This window comes from Palaemon carinicauda, chromosome 8, assembly GCF_036898095.1.
Source record: "Palaemon carinicauda isolate YSFRI2023 chromosome 8, ASM3689809v2, whole genome shotgun sequence".
Classification (NCBI taxonomy): Eukaryota; Metazoa; Arthropoda; class Malacostraca; order Decapoda; family Palaemonidae; genus Palaemon; species Palaemon carinicauda.
In genome coordinates, this window is record NC_090732.1 from 8623925 (window position 1) to 8650431 (window position 26507).

At 40.1% G+C, this 26507-nt stretch overlaps 1 protein-coding gene across 2 annotated transcripts in view; it reads left to right on the forward strand.

Annotated features, from left to right (window-relative positions):
• Window positions 1-23537, forward strand: part of Ttc30 (tetratricopeptide repeat domain 30) — a 218442-nt gene extending 194905 nt beyond the window's left edge. For both annotated transcript variants that reach the window (XM_068378454.1, XM_068378453.1), the window contains exons 6-9: window positions 1863-2027; window positions 11534-11613; window positions 17239-17427; window positions 21814-23537. In XM_068378454.1, coding sequence (XP_068234555.1) covers window positions 1863-2027; window positions 11534-11613; window positions 17239-17427; window positions 21814-22737 — 1358 coding nt within the window. In that variant the 3' untranslated portion in view covers window positions 22738-23537. The remainder of the gene's footprint in view (window positions 1-1862; window positions 2028-11533; window positions 11614-17238; window positions 17428-21813) is intronic.
• The last annotated feature ends 2970 nt before the right edge of the window (window positions 23538-26507 follow it).

Genomic DNA, 26507 nt, shown 5'->3' on the forward strand with positions numbered 1-26507 from the left:
AGTCGAAGTGGGAAGTCTTTCGAGACTGGTGCAAGTCAGCATCTGTGTCCTCGTCCAGTACCTCTGTAGCCCAAATCGCAGATTTTCTTTTACATCTGAGAAAGGTTCGCTCCCTTTCAGCTCCCACGATCAAGGGCTACAGGAGCATGTTGGCTTTGGTCTTTCGGCATAGAGGCTTAGATCTTTCCAACAATAAAGATCTCCAAGATCTCCTTAAGTCTTTCGAGACCTCTAAGGAACGTCGTTTGGCAACTCCTGGATGGAACTTAGACGTGGTCCTAAGGTTCCTCATGTCAGACAGGTTTGAGCCATTACATTCAGCCTCCCTGAAGGATCTCACCCTCAAGACACTTTTCCTAGTGTGCTTGGCTTCGGCTAAAAGAGTCGGTGAACTTCATGCCTTCAGTAAGAACATCGGCTTTTCTACAGAAAAAGCCACTTGTTCACTTCAACTTGGTTTCCTGGCCAAAAATGAACTGCCTTCTCGTCCTTGGCCTAGATCTTTTGATATTCCTTGCTTATCAGAGATCGTAGGCAATGAACTGGAAAGAGTATTATGTCCTGTTAGAGCTCTTAAGTTCTATTTAGCTCGTACTAAGTCATTACGAGGTAAATCTGAGGCATTATGGTGCTCAGTTAAGAAACCATCATTGCCTATGTCAAAGAATGCTTTGTCATATTTTATCAGATTTTTAATACGAGAAGCTCATTCTCACTTGAATGAGAAAGACCGATGTTTGCTTAAGGTTAAGACGCACGAAGTTAGAGCTATAGCAACCTCCGTGGCCTTCAAGCAAAATAGATCTCTGCAAAGTATCATGGACGCGACTTTTTGGAGAAGCAAGTCAGTGTTCGCGTCATTTTACTTAAAAGATGTCCAGACTCTTTACGAGGACTGCTACACACTGGGTCCATTCGTTGCAGCGAGTGCAGTAGTGGGTGAGGGTTCTACCACTACACTTCCCTAATTCCAATATCCTTTTTAATCTGTCTCTTGAAATGTTTTTAATATTGTTTTATGGGTTGTACGGAAGGCTAAGAAGCCTTTCGCATCCTGGTTGATTTGGCGGGTGGTCAAAGTCATTTCTTGAGAGCGCCCAGATTAGGGGTTTGATGAGGTCCTGTTTGTATGGGTTGCAGCCCTTGATACTTCAGCTCCTGGGAGTCTTTCAGCATCCTAAGAGGATCGCTGGGCTTCGTGAGGAAGACAGACTTACAAGGCAGAGTAATCGTCTAAGTCAACTTCCTTACCAGGTACCTATATATTTGGGTTTTGTTATAACTGTCAAAAACTCTAAGCATATACGCTGTAAACTTAATTAACTCTGGTCTCTACCCACCACCTTGGGTGTGAATCAGCTATTATATATTCACCGGCTAAGTTAAATATTTAAAAATGATATTTTAATTATAAAATAAATTTTTGAATATACTTACCCGGTGAATATATAAATTAAAGGCCCTCCCTTCCTCCCCAATAGAGACGCAGCGGGACGAGAAGAATTGAGGCTTGTTTACATGCATGTGCGGTATCTGGCCGATAGTTGGCGCTGGTGGGCACACCCGCAACCTTCATAGCGATTGCTCGCGAGTTTTTGTGTGTTTTTCTGTCGAGCCGCTGGAGCAGCAGCTATTATATATTCACCGGGTAAGTATATTAAAAAATTTATTTTATAATTAAAATATCATTTTCAAAGGTTCACTTACACAGTTAATGAAAAATTTCATTTGGCTGATTCATGATATGAAACTTGATCACCATATTAAGTATCCAGTGGTTACTATAATGAATATTTTATATATAAATTCAAAATTTTTTATGTAAAGCTTTAAATATTTTCATTTTCTTACTCCTACTGCAGCTGACATAATTGAACGAGGCATCCGTGAACATCCAGAATTAAGCGTTGGTATGACCACAGAAGGTATTGAAGTTCGTAGTGTTGGGAATACGCTCACTCTACACGAGACTGCATTAATTGAGGCCTTCAATCTGAAGGCAGCCATTGAATACCAGTTGAAAAATTGTAAGTACTATATCTGTGTTGAATTACTGTAGATATATTTCTATGTACTTCACTATAGTGTTCAGTATAAACCATTGTATTTTACATACTGTATATTGGCATCAACTATAGGTGGGATACCTGAAGTGGTCTTTTAAGTAGTTAGGAGGCTACCATGTTATTTACTGAGGTTTTAATTTTCTTGATAGTTTACAGTAATTGTTTGTACATTCGACCAATAAATAAACTTAAATTCCCTATTATTTTGATGACTTATGAAGCACGAGCTTCTCGACCTTGAAGAATAAAATTATCTCTTACTCCTGTATCCCTCTCATCATGGGACCGTTCAGTGCTGTATCATACTCTTACTGTGTGGTAAAAACAGAACCTTTGATTCAAGCACTCTACGTCACATCATGTACACTGTGGAAAAGCTTCGGTTGACAATCATCTTCCTCCCCATTCTTGATGTTTGAAATTTTAGTTTGTTTTTTTATTTGGGTTAGACTTTGTTCAGGACTAGCATAACAAGTCTGATTTTAAAAGGTGTATTATTGGCTACAAAAGTCCACTACAGAATGATACTTGTGCTTTCCAATGCAAGTAAATAAATAGATTGGATAACATAAAATTAAATTCATTAAAGGAAATCTTCGAAAGCATCTCTCTCATTCTGGTCTCTATAACTTTATACTGACATATCTACCAATCATACAAATACTGTATCTCAAATTTAAAAGTAATTTGTATTTTTCTGAGCTATACACACCTGATTCATTTAAAAGGGGAATACTGTGGTGAGAACTGGCTATGGCTGATGAAGAATCATCGAGGATCTGGCAGCCATTGTGTCATGCCCTACCCCTTCACATGATACAAAAAAATGTGTGCTCAAGTTGTTCAGTTAAACAAATGACAGAGTATATCCATTTGTTAACTAAAAGATTGTGTGATAGAGATGGAAATGATCAGAAAAAAGAAGGGAATAATGTTTCAGCGGCACATTCAGAACTGAATTTTGTCCGCAAATGTGAATTTGTTTGTAAAGACAAAAATTTTGGGGAGTAAATCACAATTTGCTTTTTTGTGTAACACTTCTTCTGATTTTATGCAATTTACTATTTTTTCTGTTACTTCAAATTCCTCTCCGTCTATCCCATTTGCCAAAATAGTAGTGTATTCTTTTCCTTTCCTGTGTAAGCTGGAAAGATTGTTCCTAGCCTAACCTAATCTTCCTTACTGCCTAGCAAGCATTTTTTTTATAGTGTGTGTGTAGTTAGGTAATGTAAAGTTAAACTTTACTGAGTCTGTAAATCCTATTGTTATTCAAAAAGAGGTTGTTGCAAACAAGAACCATCTGGACAAAACGAAGATGAGTTAAAATTAGGTCCTTAACCACAGATATAAGAATTTGGCCTGAAGTCTTTCCTTCAGAGTTTATGTATTTGATCCTGTTCAATGCTCAACAAAGTGTTGTGATTGAAATCTTTTAGGTTTTGCATCGGTAGGTACTCCATCTAGGATTTGGTCATCTAAATACAAAAGACTCAAGCTAAATCAAGGGAGCAGAAGTACTAATTTCATGACTCCTCCAGTCTTCCTAACTCTGAAGATCCTTTTATATTCTTGAAATACAGTATCTTTTAAAAGGTGCTGATGACCAAGACTTGTAGGGCTCCCATGAAAAAGAGAAGATCCAGAACTCGTAATAAGAATTAAATCAGCGATATGGAGGGCATAAGAGAAACTACCTATAACTAGAAAAGTAAAATTGGAAGCAGAGCATCAAATTAGAATTCCTGCGTAATAGGGCAGCTCTTAATAAACATAGAATTTATTATAGTACAGTATTTGTATTTAAATGAATCCTACTAAAGTTCATTTCTTGTTCCTTCTCCAGAAGGAAAAGGTTCAACACTCTATTCCAAAAATAAAACATTTAAATACTGTAATAACATTACTTATTTTTTTACTCACCTCCTATTCGTCTTGCTTCTCTCCGGAAGCTGATTAAATGTCAACATCTTCCCTAAAACTAAAAATTTCCCGTTTTCTTGTAATTGCCCTGCCTCTAGTGTAGTATTGGGATTATATGGCATTGTGTATACTACCACATGAGTACAGTATATCATATCCTTTTTCTTTCAATCTCAAAATTGAAATGAGTTCAACAAGCTCTTAGCATCCTTAGTCAGTGGAAAGGACATGTATGTAAATTCCAGGTGAATATAAAAGTAATTTTATCATCAAAATTCTGTTCATATCTGTGAACTTTACCTGGTATTCCTATTTCTGACTCCCACATTGAGATGGAGGTGGGATAGTAAAGGAAATACTGTATTCTGGAAATAGGTCTGGCCTATTTATTTACTTTAAATTGGTAGAGACAGCTTTATTTAAAACTACTGTAGATTAACTTTAATCACCGTAAACTAAGAAAGAGCATTCACATCCGAATTGATAAAGATATGACTGAAAACTCCTGAGGATTTACACAAAACACTCCTAATGAGCTTAAACTTGAATGGAATATGAAGGAATTTAAATCTTAGAAATTCCTCTCGGAAAAAGTAACGCTTAACTTTGTTAAAAGATATATACAGTACTGTAAACCACCACCATAAGAAATTTTTATAATATTTTGTTTTGATCATAGACGAAAGCTAAAGTTTCATTGGTAATAAAGAGATCACTACAGGTCTCAAAGTCAATTACACATTTTATGTGTCTAAATTGTTGGATTTTCCTTACCTAGCTTTCATCAGAAAAGAAAAAACTGAGGTTCATATGTTGTAATATGTAAATTGGAAAAATTATACCTACTTCATTATTGATGGCAGTAAAATGATAAGCTGTAGCTGTTTTTGTAGTTGAAAATTGTACATGTTAGATATGTTTGTATAACAAGGAATCATTAGAAAAATATCCTCAATAATTTCAATTTTTCAATATTAAACTTACCCGGTGATCATGTAGCTGTCAGCTCTGCTGCCCGACAGAAAAACCTATGGACGAAATACGCCAGCGATCGCTATACAGGTGGGGGTGTACATCAACAGCGCCATCTGTCGAGCAGGTACTCAAGTACTTCATGTCAACACAGAACCAATTTTCTCTCTGTCGTGCCACCGGCAAAACCTACTAAATACGCTGTTGTTTTCTGGATTGATTTTCACGTTATTTGGTGAAGTATTCATTTCTGGTTATTAGCTATCGCTGTGCAGAAGTTATCTTCAATACTTCCTTGCATTCTTTTATTGGATTTTGGATTATTTGTTGACGACTTGGATAGATTTTGAATTCCCCCCTTTGACTAATTCAAGATGTCTGACCCTTCTCAAGTCCCCAAGTACAGGAAGTGTAGCGCTAGGGACTGTTCAAGGCGTCTTCCGAAGGCCTCTATCGATCCGCACACCGTTTGTTCCAATTGTAGGGGTAAAGCCTGTCAATTGGAAGATCGATGTGAGGAATGCGTTGGGCTTTCGGAATTCGATTTTCAAGAATTCCTGAAATATGCACGTAGGCTAGAGAAGGATAGGATCAGGAGGAGTTCGTCTCGCTCAATTGATTTTTCCTCTCCCCATGCCCCACAACCTATTCCTTCCCCTGTAGTGGTTGCACCCGACCCCCCTGCTAGCTCTCATCAACCTTCGATGGCAGATATGATGCGTGCCATCCAGACTCTAGGTGAGAGAGTCGAGTCATTGGCGAATGACCGCAATCAACTCATGGCTGACGTCAGGGAGTTGAAAGGTAAAAGTGCAGTGGGAAGTGAAGTGAGTGTCAGTGCAGTGAAAAGTGTCAGTGTTACGCATGAGGGTGCGTCTGTTCGTGCCTGTCGTCCTCCTAGTCCGGGACCTCTTGCAAGCTCCCAAGCCCAGGGGAGAAGCAATGTCGTACGACCAAAGGGTTCAACAGGCTTTAATCAGCGGACAGACGTTCCCTCCGTGGTTTCGGACGTATCTTGCCTAGATCGTCCCACCCACAAGAAGACGAGTGAGCCCGTTCATTCCTCGTCTGCGGAAGAGGTTTCTCGCCAGAAACGTTGGACCAAGGTCTCACGGCCTCTTAAACGCAAGGTCCCTTCCGAGCAAGTCCAACGGCCCAGGTGTAGCCACTGGGCCAGTTCGGACTCGCTGCAGTCCTCCGACGACTGCACACCTCCTAAGAGAGGCAAAGTGGTACCGCAGCAGGCAATAACTCCGTCTGTTGCCGCACCAGCTGCTGTAGACCCTAAGTGGTCTTTGCTGCAGTCTATGCAGACTCAGCTAGCTTCCTTTATGCAGGAGTATCGTGCGGAGAAGGTTGACGCTGCACCCGTTAGCCTACAACCAACCACGGTTGTGCGCCCAGCTGACGCTGAGGCTGCCTGCTCCCACACTCCGGCTGTGAGAGCTCCTCCACCTATGCGCAGTCGACCCTGCCAGACGCATGTTGACGTTCGCCGACGCACGGAACCCTCCGTTGACGTGCGTGAGCTACCACAACAACAGGAGGGTGGAGTTAAGCTGCCGTGTTTTGACGCGGTGCGTCAGCCTCCGCAACCCACGGTGGTCTCCACTATCCGACCACAGTCAGGAGTAGACGCTTTGCGCTCCCGCTCAGCTATGGTTGTTGCCAGTTCTCAGACTGACCAACAGTGGCATGACGTTGGATCCAGTGCAGCCACGCATGCACCCGTGCTGCCGGACTCTGCCGTCCAGCTTTTATCCACTCCTTTGCCGCTTCCTCCTCAGCATTCAGACGATGGACTCTCTGATGATGACGAAGCTGCTCATCTTGACGACCAACACTCGGACATCGACGAACCCAAGACCACGCCTCCCTCCTTAGACTTTAGGAAAGTGCTTGCGCTGTTCAAGGATTTATATCCGGATCAGTTTGTGTCTGCAGCTCCACGCTCGCCTCCCTCTGAGTTCGCTTTAGGCATGCAGTCAGCAGCTCCTGCCTTTACGAAGCTCGTACTCGCTCGCTCGTCCAAGAGAGCTTTAAGGGTACTGGGAGAGTGGTTGCAGTCCAAGAAGCAACTTGGGAAGACATCCTTCATGTTTCCCCCGGCCAAGCATGCTTCCAGATCTAGCGTCTGGTATGCCACGGGAGAGGTTCTCGGCTTGGGAGTTCCTGCCTCTGCCCAGGGCGACTTCTCAAGTCTGGTAGACTCTCCCCGCAGGCTGGCTATGAGACGCTCCAAGATTTGCTGGACTCCTTCGGATATGGACCATCTTATGAAGGGAGTTTTCCGTGCATTCGAAGTCTTTAGCTTCCTGGACTGGTGTTTGGGAGCGTTGAGCAGGAAGACCTCCCCTTCTGATAAGGAAACTTCCATGCTCATTATGTCCTGCATGGACAAAGCCATACGGGATGGTTCTAGTGAGCTTGCGGCTTCTTTCGTGTCCGGGGTCCTCAAGAAGCGGGATCACCTTTGCTCCTTCTTGTCAGCTGGAGTCACCCCATGTCAAAAGTCGGAACTTATGTTTGCTCCGCTCTCGAAGTGTCTCTTCCCTGAAGAGTTGATCAAGGAGATTGCCGCCTCCTTGATCCAGAAAGACACTCATGACCTGGTGGCGTCATCCGCACGCAAAGCCACCTCTTTGCCCTCCGTGCCTAGACCCAGGATGGACACTCCAGCGTCAAGGTTCATTCCGCCCTTTCGTGGCAGAGCCTCCAGCAGAGGAGGTGCTCGTGCCGAAAGTCAACGTGGGAGCAAGAAGAAGGGTTCCAAGTCCTCTAGAGGCAGAGTCTGACTGCCACCTTCTTCAGACAGCAGTGGGAGCCAGGCTCAAGAACTACTGGCAGGCCTGGGAGAACAGGGGCGCAGACGCACAGTCTGTGAAGTTACTCAGAGAGGGGTACAGGATTCCATTCTTGCGCAAGCCCCCTCTAGCAACAACTCCCATCGACCTCTCTCCCAGGTACAGAGAGGAGGACAAGAGGCTAGCTTTACAGCAAGAGGTGTCTCTCTTACTACAAAAGGGAGCGGTAGTCATAGTCCGGGACCATCAATCCCCGGGCTTCTACAACCGTCTCTTCTTAGTGGCGAAGAAGACAGGAGGGTGGAGACCGGTGCTAGACGTCAGTGCTCTGAATGTCTTTGTCACAAAGCAAACGTTCACCATGGAGACGACAAAGTCGGTTCTAGCATCGGTCAGGAAGGAAGACTGGATGGTCTCGTTAGACCTAAAGGACGCTTACTTTCACGTCCCCATCCACCCAGATTCCCAACCTTTTCTAAGGTTCGTTTTCGGGAAGGTTGTATACCAGTTCCAAGCCCTGTGCTTTGGCCTAAGCACGGCACCTCTAGTTTTTACCAAACTGATGAGGAATATTGCCAAATTCCTGCATTTAGCAGACATCAGAGCCTCCCTCTATTTGGACGACTGGCTTTTAAGAGCTGCGTCAAGTCGTCGCTGTCTGGAGAATCTAAAGTGGACTCTGGATCTGACCAAGGAATTGGGTCTCCTGGTCAATATGGAAAAGTCCCAACTCGTCCCATCCCAAACTATAGTATACCTAGGAATGGAGATTCAGAGTCAAGCTTTTCGGGCTTTTCCGTCGGCCCCCAGAATCAGTCAAGCCCAAGAATGCATCCAGAGCATGCTGAAGAAGAACCGATGTTCAGTCAGACAGTGGATGAGTCTGATAGGGACGCTTTCATCGCTGGACCAGTTCATCGCGTTAGGGAGACTCCACCTCCGACCCCTTCAGTTTCACCTAGCTGCTCACTGGAGAAAGGACAAGACGCTAGAAGCGGTCTCGGTTCCTATTTCCGAGAAGATGAAGTCTTCACTGACTTGGTGGAAGAACAACATTCTCCTCAGGGAGGGTCTGCCACTGGCTGTTCAGACCCCCGACCACCTTCTCTTCTCGGACGCATCGGACACGGGCTGGGGTGCGACATTGGACGGTCGGGAATGCTCGGGCACGTGGAATTCGGATCAAAGAGCGCTGCACATCAACTGCAAGGAGTTACTGGCAGTTCATCTGGCCTTGAGAAGCTTCAAGTCCCTCCTTCTAGGCAAGGTGGTGGAGGTGAACTCCGACAACACCACAGCCTTGGCGTACATCTCCAAGCAAGGAGGGACTCATTCGATGACGTTGTACGAGATCGCAAGGGACCGCCTCACCTGGTCAAGAGATCGAAACATATCCCTAGTAACGAGGTTCATTCAAGGCGACATGAATGTCATGGCAGACCGCCTCAGCCGGAAGGGTCAAATCATCCCAACAGAGTGGACCCTTCACAAGAATGTTTGCAACAGACTATGGGCCTTGTGGGGTCAGCCTACCATAGATCTGTTCGCTACCTCGATGACCAAGAGGCTCCCAATTTATTGCTCACCGATTCCGGACCCAGCAGCAGTTCATATAGATGCCTTTCTTCTGGATTGGTCCCATCTAGACCTTTATGCGTTCCCCCCGTTCAAGATTGTCAACAGAGTACTGCAGAAGTTCGCCTCTCACGAAGGGACAAGGTTGACGTTGGTTGCTCCCCTCTGGCCCGCGAGAGAATGGTTCACCGAGGTACTGCAATGGCTAGTAGACGTTCCCAGAACACTTCCTCTAAGAGTGGACCTTCTGCGTCAGCCGCATGTAAAGAAGGTACACCCAAGCCTCCACGCTCTTCGTCTGACTGCCTTCAGACTATCGAAAGACTCTCAAGAGCTAGAGGCTTTTCGAAGGAGGCAGCCAGAGCGATTGCTAGAGCGAGGAGGACATCCACTCTCAAAGTCTACCAGTCAAAGTGGGAAGTCTTCCGAAGCTGGTGCAAGGCGAAATCAGTATCCTCAACCAGTACCTCTGTAACTCAGATAGCTGACTTCCTTTTATACCTAAGGAAGGAAAGATCCCTTTCAGCTCCCACGATCAAAGGTTACAGAAGCATGTTGGCAGCAGTCTTCCGTCACAGAGGCTTAGATCTTTCCAACAACAAAGATCTACAGGACCTCCTTAAGTCTTTTGAGACCTCGAAGGAGCGTCGGTTGGCCACACCAGGTTGGAACTTAGACGTGGTTTTAAGGTTCCTTATGTCAGCAAGGTTCGAACCGCTTCAATCAGCCTCTTTTAAAGATCTCACTTTGAAGACTCTTTTCCTCGTCTGCTTAGCAACAGCTAAAAGAGTCAGTGAGATACACGCCTTCAGCAGGAACATTGGATTTACATCTGAAACGGCTACATGTTCCTTACAGCTTGGTTTTTTAGCCAAAAACGAACTCCCTTCTCGTCCTTGGCCCAAATCGTTCGAGATTCCAAGCCTGTCTTTTTTGGTTGGAAATGAACAAGAAAGAGTCCTATGCCCAGTAAGAGCTCTTAAGTACTATTCAAGACGTACTAAACCATTACGAGGACAATCAGAAGCTTTATGGTGCGCTATTAAGAAACCTTCTTTACCGATGTCGAAGAACGCAGTTTCTTATTATATCAGACTTTTGATTCGAGAAGCTCATTCTCATCTGAATGAGGAAGACCATGCTTTGCTGAAGGTAAGGACACATGAAGTTAGAGCTGTCGCAACTTCAGTAGCCTTCAAACAAAACAGATCTCTGCAGAGTGTAATGGATGCAACCTATTGGAGAAGCAAGTCAGTGTTCGCATCATTTTACCTTAAAGATGTCCAGTCTCTTTACGAGAACTGCTACACCCTGGGACCATTCGTAGCAGCGAGTGCAGTAGTAGGTGAGGGCTCAACCACTACATTCCCCTAATCCCATAACCTTTTTAATCTTTCTCTTGAAATGTTTTTTATTGTTGTTTTTGGGTTGTACGGAAGGCTAAGAAGCCTTTCGCATCCTGGTTGATTTGGCGGGTGGTCAAATTCTTTTCTTGAGAAGCGCCTAGATTAGAGGTTTTGATGAGGTCCTTTAGTATGGGTTGCAACCCTTCATACTTCAGCTCCTAGGAGTCGCTCAGCATCCTATGAGGATCGCGAGGCTCAGTAAGGAAGACGTACTTAAAAAGGCAGAGTAATTGTTCAAGTCGACTTCCTTACCAGGTACTTATTAATTTTATGTTTGTTATTTTGAATAACTGCTAAAATGAAATACGAAATACTTAGCTTTTAATGTTAACATGTATGCTGGTCTCTACCCACCCCCCTGGGTGTGAATCAGCTACATGATCACCGGGTAAGTTTAATATTGAAAAATGTTATTTTCATTAGTAAAATAAATTTTTGAATATACTTACCCGGTGATCATAAATTAAAGGACCCACCCTTCCTCCCCAATAGAGACCCAGTGGACCGAGGAGAAAATTGGTTCTGTGTTGACATGAAGTACTTGAGTACCTGCTCGACAGATGGCGCTGTTGATGTACACCCCCACCTGTATAGCGATTGCTGGCGTATTTCGTCCTTAGGTTTTTCTGTCGGGCAGCAGAGCTGACAGCTACATGATCACCGGGTAAGTATATTCAAAAATTTATTTTACTAATGAAAATAACATTTTTGTATTCTTTAGAATAATAATCTCGGCATCTGTTTTATTACGAATTGATTTAATGAATTTCATAAATTTGTATATTTTCAGATGAAGCAGCAAAAGAGGCTCTAACAGACATGCCACCTAGATCTGAGGAAGAACTGGATGCTGTTACTCTTCATAATCAAGTAAAGTATTTGTGTTCTGATTTTTAATTCTAAGAATATTGTATCCAAATGTGCAAATTCATATTAGCTCAATAACTGACATAAATTATATAAAATGTCACATAAATAAGTACTGTACTGTAAATCAACATAATCATGCCATTTGTTCTTACACAAAGACATACCTTCATCCTTCAATAGGAGTACAGTATACATTTAGCGAAGCTGGATGCAGCTGTTAAAATTTGATCACCAGGTGGTAGTTGCTCAACAGATCATGTAGCAAATCTAGTTCCTTCATGGGACATGAAACATCTCCTCCAAAGTACAGTAGGGTCCCGAATTATGCGAGATTTTGGTCGATGAATGACCTCGTATAAATGGAAAATCGCAGATTTCGAAACACACAACTAACAGAAATAATTACATTTGGCCATGGCAACTGGCAACTTGCTTATTCAAATGTGTTTACTACCCTTTTCCATTACTTTCTTTGTACTGTACTGTATTTCTTTATAATATCAAATTGTTCTTGTAAATAAATCAAACATTTAATATACTTTAAAGTTCTAATAACTTAAAAAATGGTTAAAATTACAACCAGGATGGGTGTAAACACTGTATATTTCCCGTTGTAACACGACCCAAAATACAGACAAATTTTAATGTTTGTCATATCTATTGTTTAAGACAACTGGTGAATAGCAAAACCATCACTCTATAGACTAGCTTTTGTTGTATGATTGAAAATCCAAAATTATCAAAATAAGGGCGATTTTATATCATGTTTTCCTAAACACGCCAAAAAGCACAATAGAAAACGACAACCAATGTTTTGTTTACGTTTATCTCTGATCATAACGAAGAAACAGACGCATTTACACATCTATGTATAGGTTAGTTTTTGCATCCACAGCAATCTTACCAATATTGATTATATGTTGATTTTGTTATTACCAATGCTCTACTTAATTTTTTTTCTAAGAACTTCCAAATAAATGAAGTGAATGCCATTTATATAATGTTTTTCTTTATGACGCCGCCTGAAACGGAAACCTTCCATTTGTTTACGCTCCATCTTCGATCATAATAAACAAACAAACGCATTAAACACACATGATCAAAGTGATAACTAATGATACAGTATTACAAACATTTAGTAAACATTATGTTATTACAAATATTTTACTTACCGTATCCATATAAATTCCTAAATTCGTAGCAAAGCTGGAAACCTTTTTTTTCCTTATGCGTTTAATCCACAATAGCAAACTGCTGCTAATGACAGAATGATAATTTACGATAATTCTAAACTGTTACGAAAGATAATTGTCCTTTCCATATCCAAAATACTTTTCCTAACTTCAGTTAGGAAAACCATATGCAAAAATGGTAAAAGAAGAAAGTACTAGGCCTATTTTTAAAGTCATCGAACTATTAGGTTACCGCTATTACGTTCGATGTGACACTGAGAGAGAGAGAGAGAGAGAGAGAGAGAGAGAGAGAGAGAGAGAGAGAGAGAGAGAGAGAGATGGTTTTAAATGTACTAAACAATAAATATAGTTTATAACACATTGGTCCTTATGTAATATTAACTGTATTGATGGTTTGAATAAATTAAGAAATGGTGTAAATAATTCTTTGTTAACATATTCGTACGCGCATATTCGTGAGAGTGGAAGATAGACATCAGCTGATCTAATCACAGCCAAAAGTAAAACAAAAAGAAGTCAGCAATACTCGATTTTTAAAACACACCCGAAATTTAAAAACCCAAGTACATGTTTTATTATAGCGCAATTGACTATTTAAAGAGTAAAAATTTTCTGGAATAGAATGGTGTTTCCTAAAAAATAGTGGTTTGCTGACGAAATCGGATACCGTATTTTAAGCTATGATTGAAATGGATGTATACACGGTATAATTTTTTTGTTTTGTATTTAATTGACACTTTAAGAAAACCGATTTTGGTTTCTTCATCTATTTGTAAGTATTGTATAACACGAGAGAGAGAGAGAGAGAGAGAGAGAGAGAGAGAGAGAGAGAGAGAGAGAGAGAGAGAGAGAGAGAGAGAGAGAATCAGCTGTTGTAATCGAGTGCCGTGTTTTTGTTTCGTGTACCTCCTGAAGCGAGGAATTGATCGCCACAACTAACAATTGTCATATTAATTTCATTCTTAAACTCAAGTTGCCATATGTTAACTAGGGTTTTATTTCTTACGGAGAGAGAAAGAGAGAGAGAGAGAGAGAGAGATTTGATGGCAGAAATTCGAGAGAGAGAGAGAGAGAGAGAGAGAGAGAGAGAGAGAGAGAGAGAGAGAGCCTTACCTTATTGCCTTATTTTTTGTTTGGGTTCCCCCAGGTCCCTCAGTGTGAGGCACCTCGTATATCCACCAGAGAGTTGCTAATGCATCTTCCGGTGTATTTTGCATCTTCCAGTCTTGGATGGTCTGGAATGCATCTTAGGTATTTATCGAGCTTATTTTTAAACACATCTACGCTCACTCCTGATATGTTTCTTAGATGAGCTGGCAGCACATTAAATAGTCGCTGCATTATCGATGCTGGTGCGTAGTGGATTAATGTCCTGTGCGCCTTTCTTAGTTTACCTGGTATATTTTTTGGCACTATTAATCTACCTCGGCTTGCTCTTTCTGATATTTTTAGCTCCATGATGTTTTCAGTAATTCCTTCTATTTGCTTCCATGCTTGTATTATCATGTAGCGTTCTCTTCTCCTTTCTAGACTGTATAGTTTTAAAAATTTCAGTCTTTCCCAGTAGTCAAGGTCCTTAACTTCTTCTATTCTAGCAGTATAGGACCTTTGTACACTCTCTATTTGTGCAATATCCTTTTGGTAGTGTGGGTACCATATCACATTGCAGTACTCGAGTGTACTACGTACATAAGTTTTGTAAAGCATAATCATGTGTTCAGCTTTCCTTGTTTTAAAGTGTCTGAATAACATTCCCATTTTTGCTTTACATTTAGCCAACAGTGTTGCTATTTGGTCGTTGCATAACATATTCCTATTTAACATTACACCAAGGTCTTTAATTGCTTCCTTGTTTGTGATTGTCTCATTATTAGGTCCCTTGTATGCATATATCATTCCTTCTCTGTTTCCATAATTTATTGATTCAAATTTATCGGAGTTAAATACCATCCTATTTATCTCCGCCCATTCATATATTTTGTTTAGATCTCTTTGTAGTGAGTTCCTATCTTCATCACAAGTAATTTCTCTACTTATTCTTGTGTCATCGGCGAAACTTCTCACTACGGAGTTTTCAACATCACAGTCTATGTCTGAGATCATAATAACAAACAGCAGTGCAGCTAATACCGTACCTTGTGGCACACCAGATATTACCTGGGCTTCATCTGATTTCTCGTCATTTGCAACCACTATCTGAGAGAGAGAGAGATTTGATGGCAGAAATTAGAGAGCGAGAGAGAGAGAGAGAGAGAGAGAGAGAGAGAGAGAGAGAGAGAGAGAGAGAGAGAGAGAGAGAGAGAGAGAGAGAATTTCTGCCATCAAATTTCTCTCTCTCTCTCTCGAGAGAGAGAGAGAGAGAGATTTTTATTTTACCGTCTACTCTACAAAACTAATCTTTGCAAATCAAATGTGTACTGTTTAAAATATGACAAAATATTGCCGACTCGTTACAGTAGTTTAGGCTATTCACTGCCGATAAGCGAACCCAGTCTACCCGTGAAAACCTTGAACGCCCGGAGGGAAAAATAAGGCTTTTATATATACTGTACTAAACAAAAATAATGCTTTAATCATTAACACTACCATTACAATTATCGTAAGGTTGGAGAAAGATAATGATTGCCGAGAACGTAACCACAATTCTGTTTACATTTTGTCAGCTGGACTCGCAGTTAACAGTTGATTTCATTGTTGATGTGGAATTTTATCCTTAAATAGGCTATTCATCATGAAATTATGTTAATAAGATGTAATGTTAGTATTGTTTTGTAAAATTTATTATAAATCACCGTATTTAGGGCTACCAATATGCTTAGAAAGACAATAGATTTGATACATTTTAGAGTGCTTGACTCGCAGACTTTGAACAGTTTCGCAGATACAGAAAATTTATTTTTGAAAAATAGAGGTCGCATAAAGGGGGAATCGTATAATTCAAACACGCATAATTCGGGACCCTACTGTACAGGTTGTGACTTAAGTCTAGAGAGGTAGCATTGACTGGCCCTTTTACCTCTTCTTTCTTCCCTTTCTTTGGGATGCAGCATTCACTTTGTTATTTGTTGTATTTGATGCTAGACGCAGGCAAGCCACATGATCAAGCAAATTTTCCTATTAAACAAATTTTGTTTAGGATTATCTAACATTTCTCATAAATGACCATACATTTAAACAACGTATTGTCCACATGGAAATAGGTTTTTGCTTCAATTGTATACCAGTCCCTGGTAGTGACCTCATCTTCTTGCCCAGGTTGTTTGGAGATTGACAGGAGTCCTCACTTTCACTCCTGTACAGTACAAAAGTACCTTAACATTTCCCAGGACAGTAAATTGGCCAGTTTGGTTATAAGGACTTCCTCCCTCCTAAAGATAAGTCTCCTATTAAGAGATGAATGTTTGTGTTCATGTTGGAACAAATCAAATTTTTCAAGAACAGTAATTTGTATTTTTCCTAACTATAAAAATCTGAGGCCCTTAAGTTATACTTCCTGCCTCCAGCTCTCCACAATTCCTAGGTTTCAGGTTAAAGTGGGAGCTCAGTGGCCTGTCAGGTGGGTTGGTCTTACCCACCACCTTCCAGCTAACTATCTAAATGTTAAGTTTTATCAGCCATATATATTACAGTACAAACTTCATAATAAATTAAATATAACATAGAGGTAACCATACCATACCCTATATGAAATCACAACTAGGAAATATTACAAGCATGCAGACATAAAGTATGAGCCAAGTGGGTTCTCTCCTGCTGACAGTACATTCCGTCTTTCTATTAATTCGGCTGCCAAAAGTGACTAAGATAGCACTGGAAAGGTAAAGAACTCCACAAATTTAAGTGGTCGTAGTCACTACAACACCCTCTAATTTTGTATCTCATGTTTTTAGTGATTTATTTTCTGAATATTTTGGTTTGTACACATTTGTGAGTAATCTAGTTATGGTATGGCTGCTCAATACTATTTAGATATGTCTGTAGCTAATATTTTTTTCAAGATATTGTTTTAAATATAAAATAAACAAGTTTTACTCAGACTCAGCTTATCCTCTCTCTCTCTCTATGCTGACAAGGTTCCATATGTACTAGTTGCTTGGCTAATGATGATAATAACTATCCCTTTTATGCCCTCATTTCTGTTTCATGATAACAAAAAGATAGTCATTTCCAAAATGAGCCTAATAAGAATAATAGATAAGGGCCTTTATGGAAGGGTGGTCTTAAGTCAGTCAAACAAATCTGAGTACTGTTTTGTTCAGACTTTGATCATTTATTTAGTTTTAATTCATAGTCTAATTTTCTTGTTTATTACCATTCTAGTTTTTGATAACATACCTGTTTCGGCACCTTATTCTGGCTACGTTTCCTCAAGTTATTTTAACAACCAATCTTATTCATTCATCCTTACATTTCATATGTATTATCTTTTCAGGCACTCATGAATATGGAAACCAAGCCTACAGAAGGATTTGAAAAGATGCAGTTTCTTCTTGGGCAAAACCCCTTTCCACCAGAAACATTTGGGAATCTCCTCCTCCTATATTGCAAGTATGAATACTATCACTTGGCTGCAGATGTTTTGGCAGAGAATGCTCATCTTACTTATAAATATTTAACCCCAGTAAGTAATCTATAGTCTTTCCAGTTATTGGTCCAGTGTTATATTTTATTTAATTATTTGTTTTTATCAATAACTTAATTTTTTTAATATTCTTTTGAGACATTCATTCCTGTATAACCCTTTTACCCCCAGGCTATTTGGAACTTTCCAACCCTTAACCCCCAGGGGTTATTTTTTTTCAAGCAAATTTTGCAGTATATTTTTTTTTAAATTGCTCTAACAGCCCTAATTTTCATCATAGAGAGGTCAGGTTGGTCTCATTCTCTTGGAAAATGCCTGAAGTTTCTCAAAAAATTATCAAAATTATGAAAAAAAAAAAATGTAAATAGCAGTTTTTTGCAAAGACGTACCAGTACGTCCATGGGGGTAAAGGGATGAGTTTTGTGAAACGTACCAGTACGTCCCTTAGGGGTAAAAGGGTTAATGGGTTTTATGTTTCTTTCATAGAGTGGTAGCACAGGTAAAAGGTTTAAAAGTCATTTACATATTCATTCACATTAGTGCATTTACATCTGTAATCTTATCAAATACCGTAACAGTTTTAGTTTTGTAATTAATCTTACTAGATAAGACTTTTTAAAGACAAAATTAATTACAGTACTGTACAGTACTCAGGAAGGTCTAAACTGTTTCTTATTATGTAAGGTTTTGTTGGTGTGCATGTTAAAATAAGTTTATAATATGATAAACAAAATTAGTATTATTTTTATGTTACTCGATTTTCATATTGCTTCTTCTCAAAGCTGTGTTGATATACAACCCATAATAAAAAAAATTCCAGTTCTCTACTTGCAAATGCATCCCCTCCAGGAACCACCACGCAATATGGCAGATGATGACAACTAACTAATCCATGATATGACATATTACCTTCATAGGTTGGCCAGGGCACCAGCCACCCGATGAACTACCACTAGAGAGTTATTGGATCCTTTGACTGGCCAGACAGTATTACATTGGATCCCTCTCTCTGGTTAAGGTTGACTTTGCCTACTCTTTCCACATTCTCTTCTGGCATCATACATCTGACAACATAGATTACCAAATAAATCTTCTTCACTCAAGGGGTTAAATACTGCACTGTAATTGTTCAGTGGCCATTTTCATCATGGTAAGGGTAGAAGAGAGACTTTAGGTATTGTAAGCAGCTCTTCTCAGAATTCATAGCTAAAACTCAGAACCCTCAGGGTTCTGAGTTTTGGTCACTAATTCTGGGACCTTTTAACCTTCAGAGCGTGAGACCAGGTAGGGGATCTCATGGAGCTCACTGAATCTCTAGTTGATGCCAAAACTGGATGACGGATTAGGTGGCTGGTACCACTAGCCACTCCCTACCCAGGCTCTGGGTAGGGTTGCCACCTCACACCAAATTGTCTAATTGGCTACCTTCCAGCTTAGCCAAAAGATATATCCATATATAAATAATGGAAGGTTTGTTAGTTTGGTGAACAAACCAAGAAGTCTGCTATGGCAAAGACGGAGGCAGAGACGAGCGATGTCTTTTGCCCGACACCAAGCACAAAAGACTGCCTACTTGGCCTGGTAGTCTGCTGTGGAGGATTTCCTCCGGTAGCCTTACATCTCTTCATGGTTCCCCTCAAAAAGTGCTTCTTCATGAGGAGCTGGATAGTTTTCACCCATGAAGACAAGGATAAGAGTGCGTTGTGGTACCTTTTCATGTGAGGTTGGCATGGGGGGAGAGTGAGTAAAGGGAGGCTTGTGACTATGTGGTGATATAGGTTTCGGTGAGTGGGGTATCTTAGGTCTCTTCATTTGGACGCTACGTCCTTAGGGGATCAAAGGAGTTGGTGCTAATTAGCATTGTGTGAGAAGCTGAGGCTTTAGTCATCCTCGTCTCTCTGAAGTGGCGAACAATCCAGAGTATGAACGTACTCGTTGATCCTCAACTTCATCCTTACCGTTCCTTTTAGGAGTCTTGTTCTTGAACTCTACGCTCCTAGAGGCAGACATCTCTCCAGATAACACATCCCCTTCCATAACATCCACTCTGGTGAGATCCAGAAAGGATTTGGAAGTAGAATAGCCTTGGAGCGCGAAGGATAACCAGACTAACATGAGGCCTTCTCTTGTGCTGAAAGGTAAAGCTGGGAAGAAAATTAGGGGTGCACCACCAACAGGTACCTTCAGGTCACCTCACCTTGATCGACACGTGTGGATGCGTGGGGACTAGCAGCCAAACCTGTGCCCTTCACTTAAGAATGTATTGGAGACACACTTGGATCCTGATCCTGGTGTTGGAATTGGGTCAGCAGACCCTGCTGCAGTCTTGGAAACGAGCAATCCCTTTTAGACGTCTCCCTCCTCCAGTTGTAAATCACCCATCGATCCTCTGGCCAGTCCTTACACTCCGGGGCATGTGGACCAGAAGAAACACTGTTGGCCCCTGCAAGGTGCACAGGTCGAGTGGGGGTTGACCTCGTGGCAACTCATGAACGTGCCGCAACGCAAGATTGATCATTACGGCCAGAGCATTTCCACATCATGTAAGATTGCTCCATAAATAAATGAAAAGCAACTGCACAAATGCAAACACCAAAACAATTTTAGGAGGAAAAGCAAAGCAAAAGTCAGCTCAGGTTGCATAAAGTGGCCATTCAGTCAAGGCCACGCCTGGGACTGGAATGGAGAGTTTAGTCCTACTGGAGAATGGCATAATCCACCCTTCTCTCTCTTACTCCACTACAGTAGGTCCTCAACTTACAAACATTCAGGGGGGAGGGGAAGACACACACAAATTCAACTTAAATCATAAATCTCAGATATTGTATCAAAATTAATAAAACATTATATCATTTATTATAAAAAATCAAAGGACATTTACAGTAACCTGATATTTATTTCATATGAAACGGGACTATTTGCTGACTTATGTAGCTGGAAATAGTATACATAGGATTCAGGTTAGGCCTACCCTACACTAAAATTTAAAAAATTTTTGACTTCAGACAATTCAACTTACAAACAGCAATTTGGAATTTAATGTTTGTAAGTCGAGAACCTTCAGTACACAGGATGGGTGTTTTTCTACCAGCCGGGTCAGCAGAAGCTAAAGTACTTCTACTGTACTTAAAAGGACAAAAGTTTGTATTTTTATTGGAACAATTAGGCATAAAAAGATTGTGCTCTTAGTTCATTCTATGAGCTGCTCTTCTATTTTGGAATCGGGTGGTTGTATAGAGCAGACTGAATCACGGAATAAAAGTAATTCTAAAGTACGAGGCTCGTGGAAAGGCAATCGACTATGTAATGCACTGTGTACTATGAGATCCCTTACTAACTAGTAATGTATACTGGAACCACTTTGCAAACTTTTCTGTTTAAGGTTAGCCTAACGTTCAAAACAGAGCAGGTTAGGCTAGAAACACTGCCTTTTCATCTAAGAGTTACTGTTTGTCTTGGAATTAACACAGCAAAAGTAAAAAGCTTATGAAGCTCGCTACTATCAATTCCAGAAAGCTTGTTAATTGCTTTAATGAACTAGTCTAGTCTTATTTGGATTTTCTCCTGAGTTATACATATCACTTCATAAGTGGTTTACATACCCCCACAACGATTAATCAAATCCTAATCTTGCTCCTGGCACATGGCATAGAGAATGATGATCATGGTTGCCCCACAATAAGTCCCTAGAATAATCCTCACAGGCATTAATAAGAATTCAAGACGACATCCCGTATTAATCCATAACGCAAATCACACACAAAATAAATCTGGATAACGGAAAAACAACAGTCTGAATCACGCAAGTGCAACAAAAGAGTTGAAAAGAGAAAGGACTTATGGCATATCCAAACTAAGATAATTTCTATTAACCACCAGATGGTTTCAATACTGCACTAGAGTTGTAGGCCTATTACAAGGAAACAAGGAAAGAAAACGGGAATTCTTTGTTTAAAGATAAATGACGGCATCAAACCAAGTTTCGAGAGAAGCATTATGAACATTGTGAAGTTTCATAGAAAGAACAGGTTTTTTTTTTTCTTTTGCCAGTTTTAATCGTTATTCTTTCCTCCGTAATTCTTTAGAATGGATGATGTAATGTCAGGTTATTCATTTGCTCTGGTGGCTTAGGGCTTTTCTTTATTGTTATTGGTTTCATTTTCTATTGATTTGTCGCCGCTACTTTTTATCTCTATGTAATAAGACTTTGTGGATGAATTATTTTTTACCCAATATGTTTAATTGTCTAAATTTTAGACTAATTATATTAAAATATTCTTTAATTGACGAAACATATTTAATATGCAAGATTGAAAATAGGGAACAATCGACATGAAAACCTAGAAAAGAAAATCTGTCATTTAACTATCATAAACTCAGTTATTATTGTGCTTATACGTATAATGAAATATATTTTCTTTTCAGCATCTCTTTGATTTCCTTGATGCCTTAATTACTCAGCAAACTTCCCCTTCTGAAGCTTATCGCAAATTTGATGAATTAGGGTCTCGACATATCGAGTTGCTACGGAAGTTAACCAAGATGGTACAAGAGGCCCGTCAAAATCACGACGATGATCAAGTAAAATCTGCAGTAAATGAGTATGAGGAAGTTTTAGAGAGGTATATTCCAGTTCTTATGGCACAGGCTAAGATATATTGGGACTTGGAAAATTACTCGCAGGTGGAGAAAATATTCCGCAAGTCCGTTGAATTTTGCAATGAATCTGATGTTTGGAAACTCAATGTAGCTCATGTTCTTTTTATGCAAGAAAACAAATTCAAAGAAGCAACTGGCTTTTATGAACCAATTGTCAAGAAGCATTATGACAACATTTTGAATGTAAGTGCCATTGTATTGGCCAATCTTTGTGTTTCATACATAATGACTAGCCAGAATGAGGAAGCAGAAGAGCTTATGCGGAAGATTGAAAAGGAAGAAGAGCAGTTGGCATATGAAGACCCAGAAAAGAAAATCTATCATTTATGTATAGTAAACCTAGTCATTGGAACCTTGTATTGTGCAAAGGGGAACTATGAATTTGGTATCTCACGAGTCATAAAGAGCCTGGAACCCTACAACAAAAAGCTAGGAACTGACACTTGGTATTATGCTAAAAGATGCTTCCTTTCCCTTATTGAAAATTTAGCCAAACATATGATAACTGTAAAAGATTCTGTTATCTTGGAATGCATTCAGTTCTTAGAGCATTGTGAAGTCTATGGAAGAAATGTGAAAAGCCTTATTGAACAACCACTGGAAGAAGTGGCTATTCATCCTGGAAAAAATACGGTTACCTACGAATCTAGGCTTTTAAAAGCTCTACTTTTGCAGATTCAGAGAATGTAGTGTTGCTTTGACTATAAATCCTAGTTTATAAAAGTATTGTGATATAGCACATCTATTGTATTAGACTATACTGTTCCTGTGTAAATATGAAAAATATAGTATTTATATTGTTAATTATTTTTGCACAATTGTCATATAAAAGTTCCAAGCACTCTTGAATATATTTCAAAGTGGTGACATGAATATATATTCCATTCCACTATAATACATACATACAAATACCAAGGGACTTCCCCCAATTTTGGGGGGTAACCAACATCAAACAAATGGAAAAAAAAGGGACCTTTCCTCTCTACGTTCCTCCCAGCCTGACAAGGGACTCAACCGAGTTTGACTAGTACTGCTAGGGTGCCACAGCCCACCCTCCCCCGTATCCACCAAAGATGAAGCTTCATAACGCTGAATCCCGTACTGTAATATATGTACAATAGTGTGGCCTATGCATGGAGATGTCTACTACCTCGCTGGTAGTTTACCACGCAAGCTAGCAATACACTTATGTATTGCATCGGACTCTTCAGTTATCGTGCATGATAGTAATTTAACGTGGCACAGTGAAGTGAAAACCAAAGAACCTATGAAAACTATGATGCCTACTCAAAGATACACTCAAAATACTCCAGTGCCCCGCAGGTCTTCAAGAACACCTACCTGCAAGAGTACTGCTAGCCTTGTAAGCAGCAAATGTAATGTTTGCTACCCTGAGACAAGTAATTCCAAACTTGCTGGAAAACCTGTCTGCTTATCATTGCAAGGTCATCCATCTGTCCCTCTGAGATTTATTACATCGACTACCCCCCCCCCCCCCCAAATACGAGCCATAAATGTCAAGCGGCCTTCAAGTCATGGAATAGGTTGATAAATTGCAGACTACACATGAGGCAATACAGCACATCTGACTCCATTGTTCCTGACCTCCGTGCATCAGATACTTGATTCACTGACGACCAGTACCATGTTTTATCAATAGACGAAGATTGTGAAGGTATTTTTAACCTAATATTACAGGCATCCAGCAGAGAAGCACAGTGGTTCAAGTTCTTTAACACTGTTCAGGGACACGAGGAGTCCATTTGTGATTTCCTTTTGAAATGCAATCAGAAACCAATTTAGTGTGAATTTGTCCTAATTGTTCAGAAGATATAGTAGAATATGTGCTGTTACAAAAAATTATGGTTCATTTGGCTATTTGAAATTAAGTGTTGATGCCCTTCGCATCAGTTGCAGTGCATTTCAAGCCCCATGACAAAGTTTCATGGAGAACACTGATGGAACACCTGGCATTGTATGGCTAGCACAGAGGTGGTACACACAAGTGACACCTTCAGTGTGGAGGAGAAACTTGAAGCTGCAGGTAAACTCATGCAACGAGTCAACCCTCCTTTGTGTGGTAATTGGGAGGGGACCATACCCATGGGAAAAATTCCTGCCATGACAAAGTAATGGTAACATCGTAGATACCAAGTACTGTGTTGCTAGCTAGTGTTAATAAAAATTTTCCACACAGGAGTCTGGTTTGTAACGGTAAAATGTTTCGTGTCAGGCCAGTGCCAGATACGGGTGCACAAGCAAGCATAGCAGGTATCTCATTTAATAATTTGCGAGTCAGTTACAATGTCGCACAGGCATATGCAGTGTTGTAAACTTGCGATTCAAGTGTAAAGGTTCTGCTCATGTACAAATAACTCATAAGGGACTGTTAACAACGCAGGAGTTGTATTTCGTTAGTTCAGCTGAAAACTTGTACGTTGTTATCCACTAGCAAACAACTTGGTTTAATGCACAAAGATTTCCCTTGCTAATGAATGAAGATAACTGTTGCCTTCTCAAAGACCAGCAACATCAAAGCAAACACATGAAAGACCACCACCACTCAGACAGAAGAAATTACCCTTTCAGCCAATAGAGGCAAAAGTGATAGAATAGTTGATGCAACATTTCTCATTGTCAACATTCAACAGAGAAAGAGAGCCTCTTTCTGTAATGGCTGGAAAGCCCTAATAGATTACTTAGTGCTGCATACTACACCTTCCACTTGCCATACACACCCATCAGTACCTAGGCGCTGGGAGGAGGTGAAGGTGCAGTTATTATTATTATTACAAGCTAAGCTACAACCCTAGTTGGAAAAGTAGGATACTATACTGTAAGTCCAAGGGCTCCAACAAGGGAAAATAACACAGTCAGGAAAGGAAATAAATAAATTACAAGAGAAGTAATAAAATATAAAATATTTATAGAACAGTAATATCATTAAAATAGCTAATTCAAATAAAAACTATAAAGTGATACTTGTGTCAACCTGTTCAACATCAAAACAATGACTGCAATTTCAAACCATTAAATTTCCACTGATTCTGAACTATTAAATTTACACCGATTCAAGTGCCTGATTAGGAAAAAACTTTTAGAATACTGTGTAGTATTGAGCCTTTTGATGGAGAAGGCATGACTATTAGAATTAACGGTATACCTAGTATCACAAGCAGGATGGTTTCTGTCTTGGAAGATCTGAATGCAAAGGATTATGAAAAATCTTACGCAATATGCATAACGGACTAACTGAACAACGATGCGAGAGAATATCTAGATCAGGAATAAGAAATTTAATAGAGCACAAGTTATTTTCCAACAAATTAAAATGAGATTCAGCAGCTACTTGACTCCTACCAGAGCAGGTTACACACAGGCCGAAGGAGATCAGACTAATAAGCTGGTTAGAAATTGCACACTTTCCCAAGTGTTCAGATTCACCTGATAGACTAAAAAGCTGGTTAGAAATTACACACTTCCCTAACGGTGCTACCTCATCTAAGATTCACCTCTAAAATGAGAGCATATTTCGCAAGGTGGAAGGGTACCAGAACAGATGTCTATGAATAGTGGGACAAACCTCTTCAGCAAAAAGATGAACTGATCATTTCATTCAAGTGGAGAGTCACTATATATTATATTGTCAGCACACCAACTACAATCCAATGGTAGAGCAGTGCAGCCTTAAAAATAGCCAAAAAATTTATCTCATACAAAACAGGGCCAAATATCTGAACACCCTTAGGCAAGACACCTATATAGCTCACATTGGAGAGGCAGCTACGTGACAGTGCCTACATCGAAAGTTATCTTAAAGGTAGATCATCACTTGCAGCAGATATTACGTGAGTGAGCAAAGTATGGCTAACACACAAGAAAAGATTTTATCTGAAAACACCACCAGGATGCCAGTCCTGGCTCAAAACCAAACTGTAAAATTATGATATAGCACAGAAGTGTTCGTAGAGGTTTGGTCATACCATCAGTACCGCAAGGGGTGCGTTATACCGAGGAATAGAGAAAACCAACAGATAGCCTTCAGGAAGCTTGACAAATCAATGACATTACTAATAGCAAGATTTTTACCCATGCATAATGACTTCATCTGCAGGTATTTGGACTATTCCACCTGCGAACCAACCGTCCATCTTATCATCCTCACACCCCAACAGGAAAATTGAGAACCCTGAATGGCTATCTGATTATGTAGGTGGTTTTTCATCATAATGTATTCTGTTAATGTATTTATTTATATTCATTTACATATCCATTGGTGTACAAATTTCTTTTTCTCATCACCATTTATTACTGTATACAGTACAGGTATCTTAATTTGTTTGTCCATCTCCTTTATGCAATATTCTTCCTACATTATTGAGCTGATGAAACTGTTAAACATTTTATTTTTCTAAGTTGATGCATTATTTTGCTATGCAAGCTGCTATTTGTCCATTCTG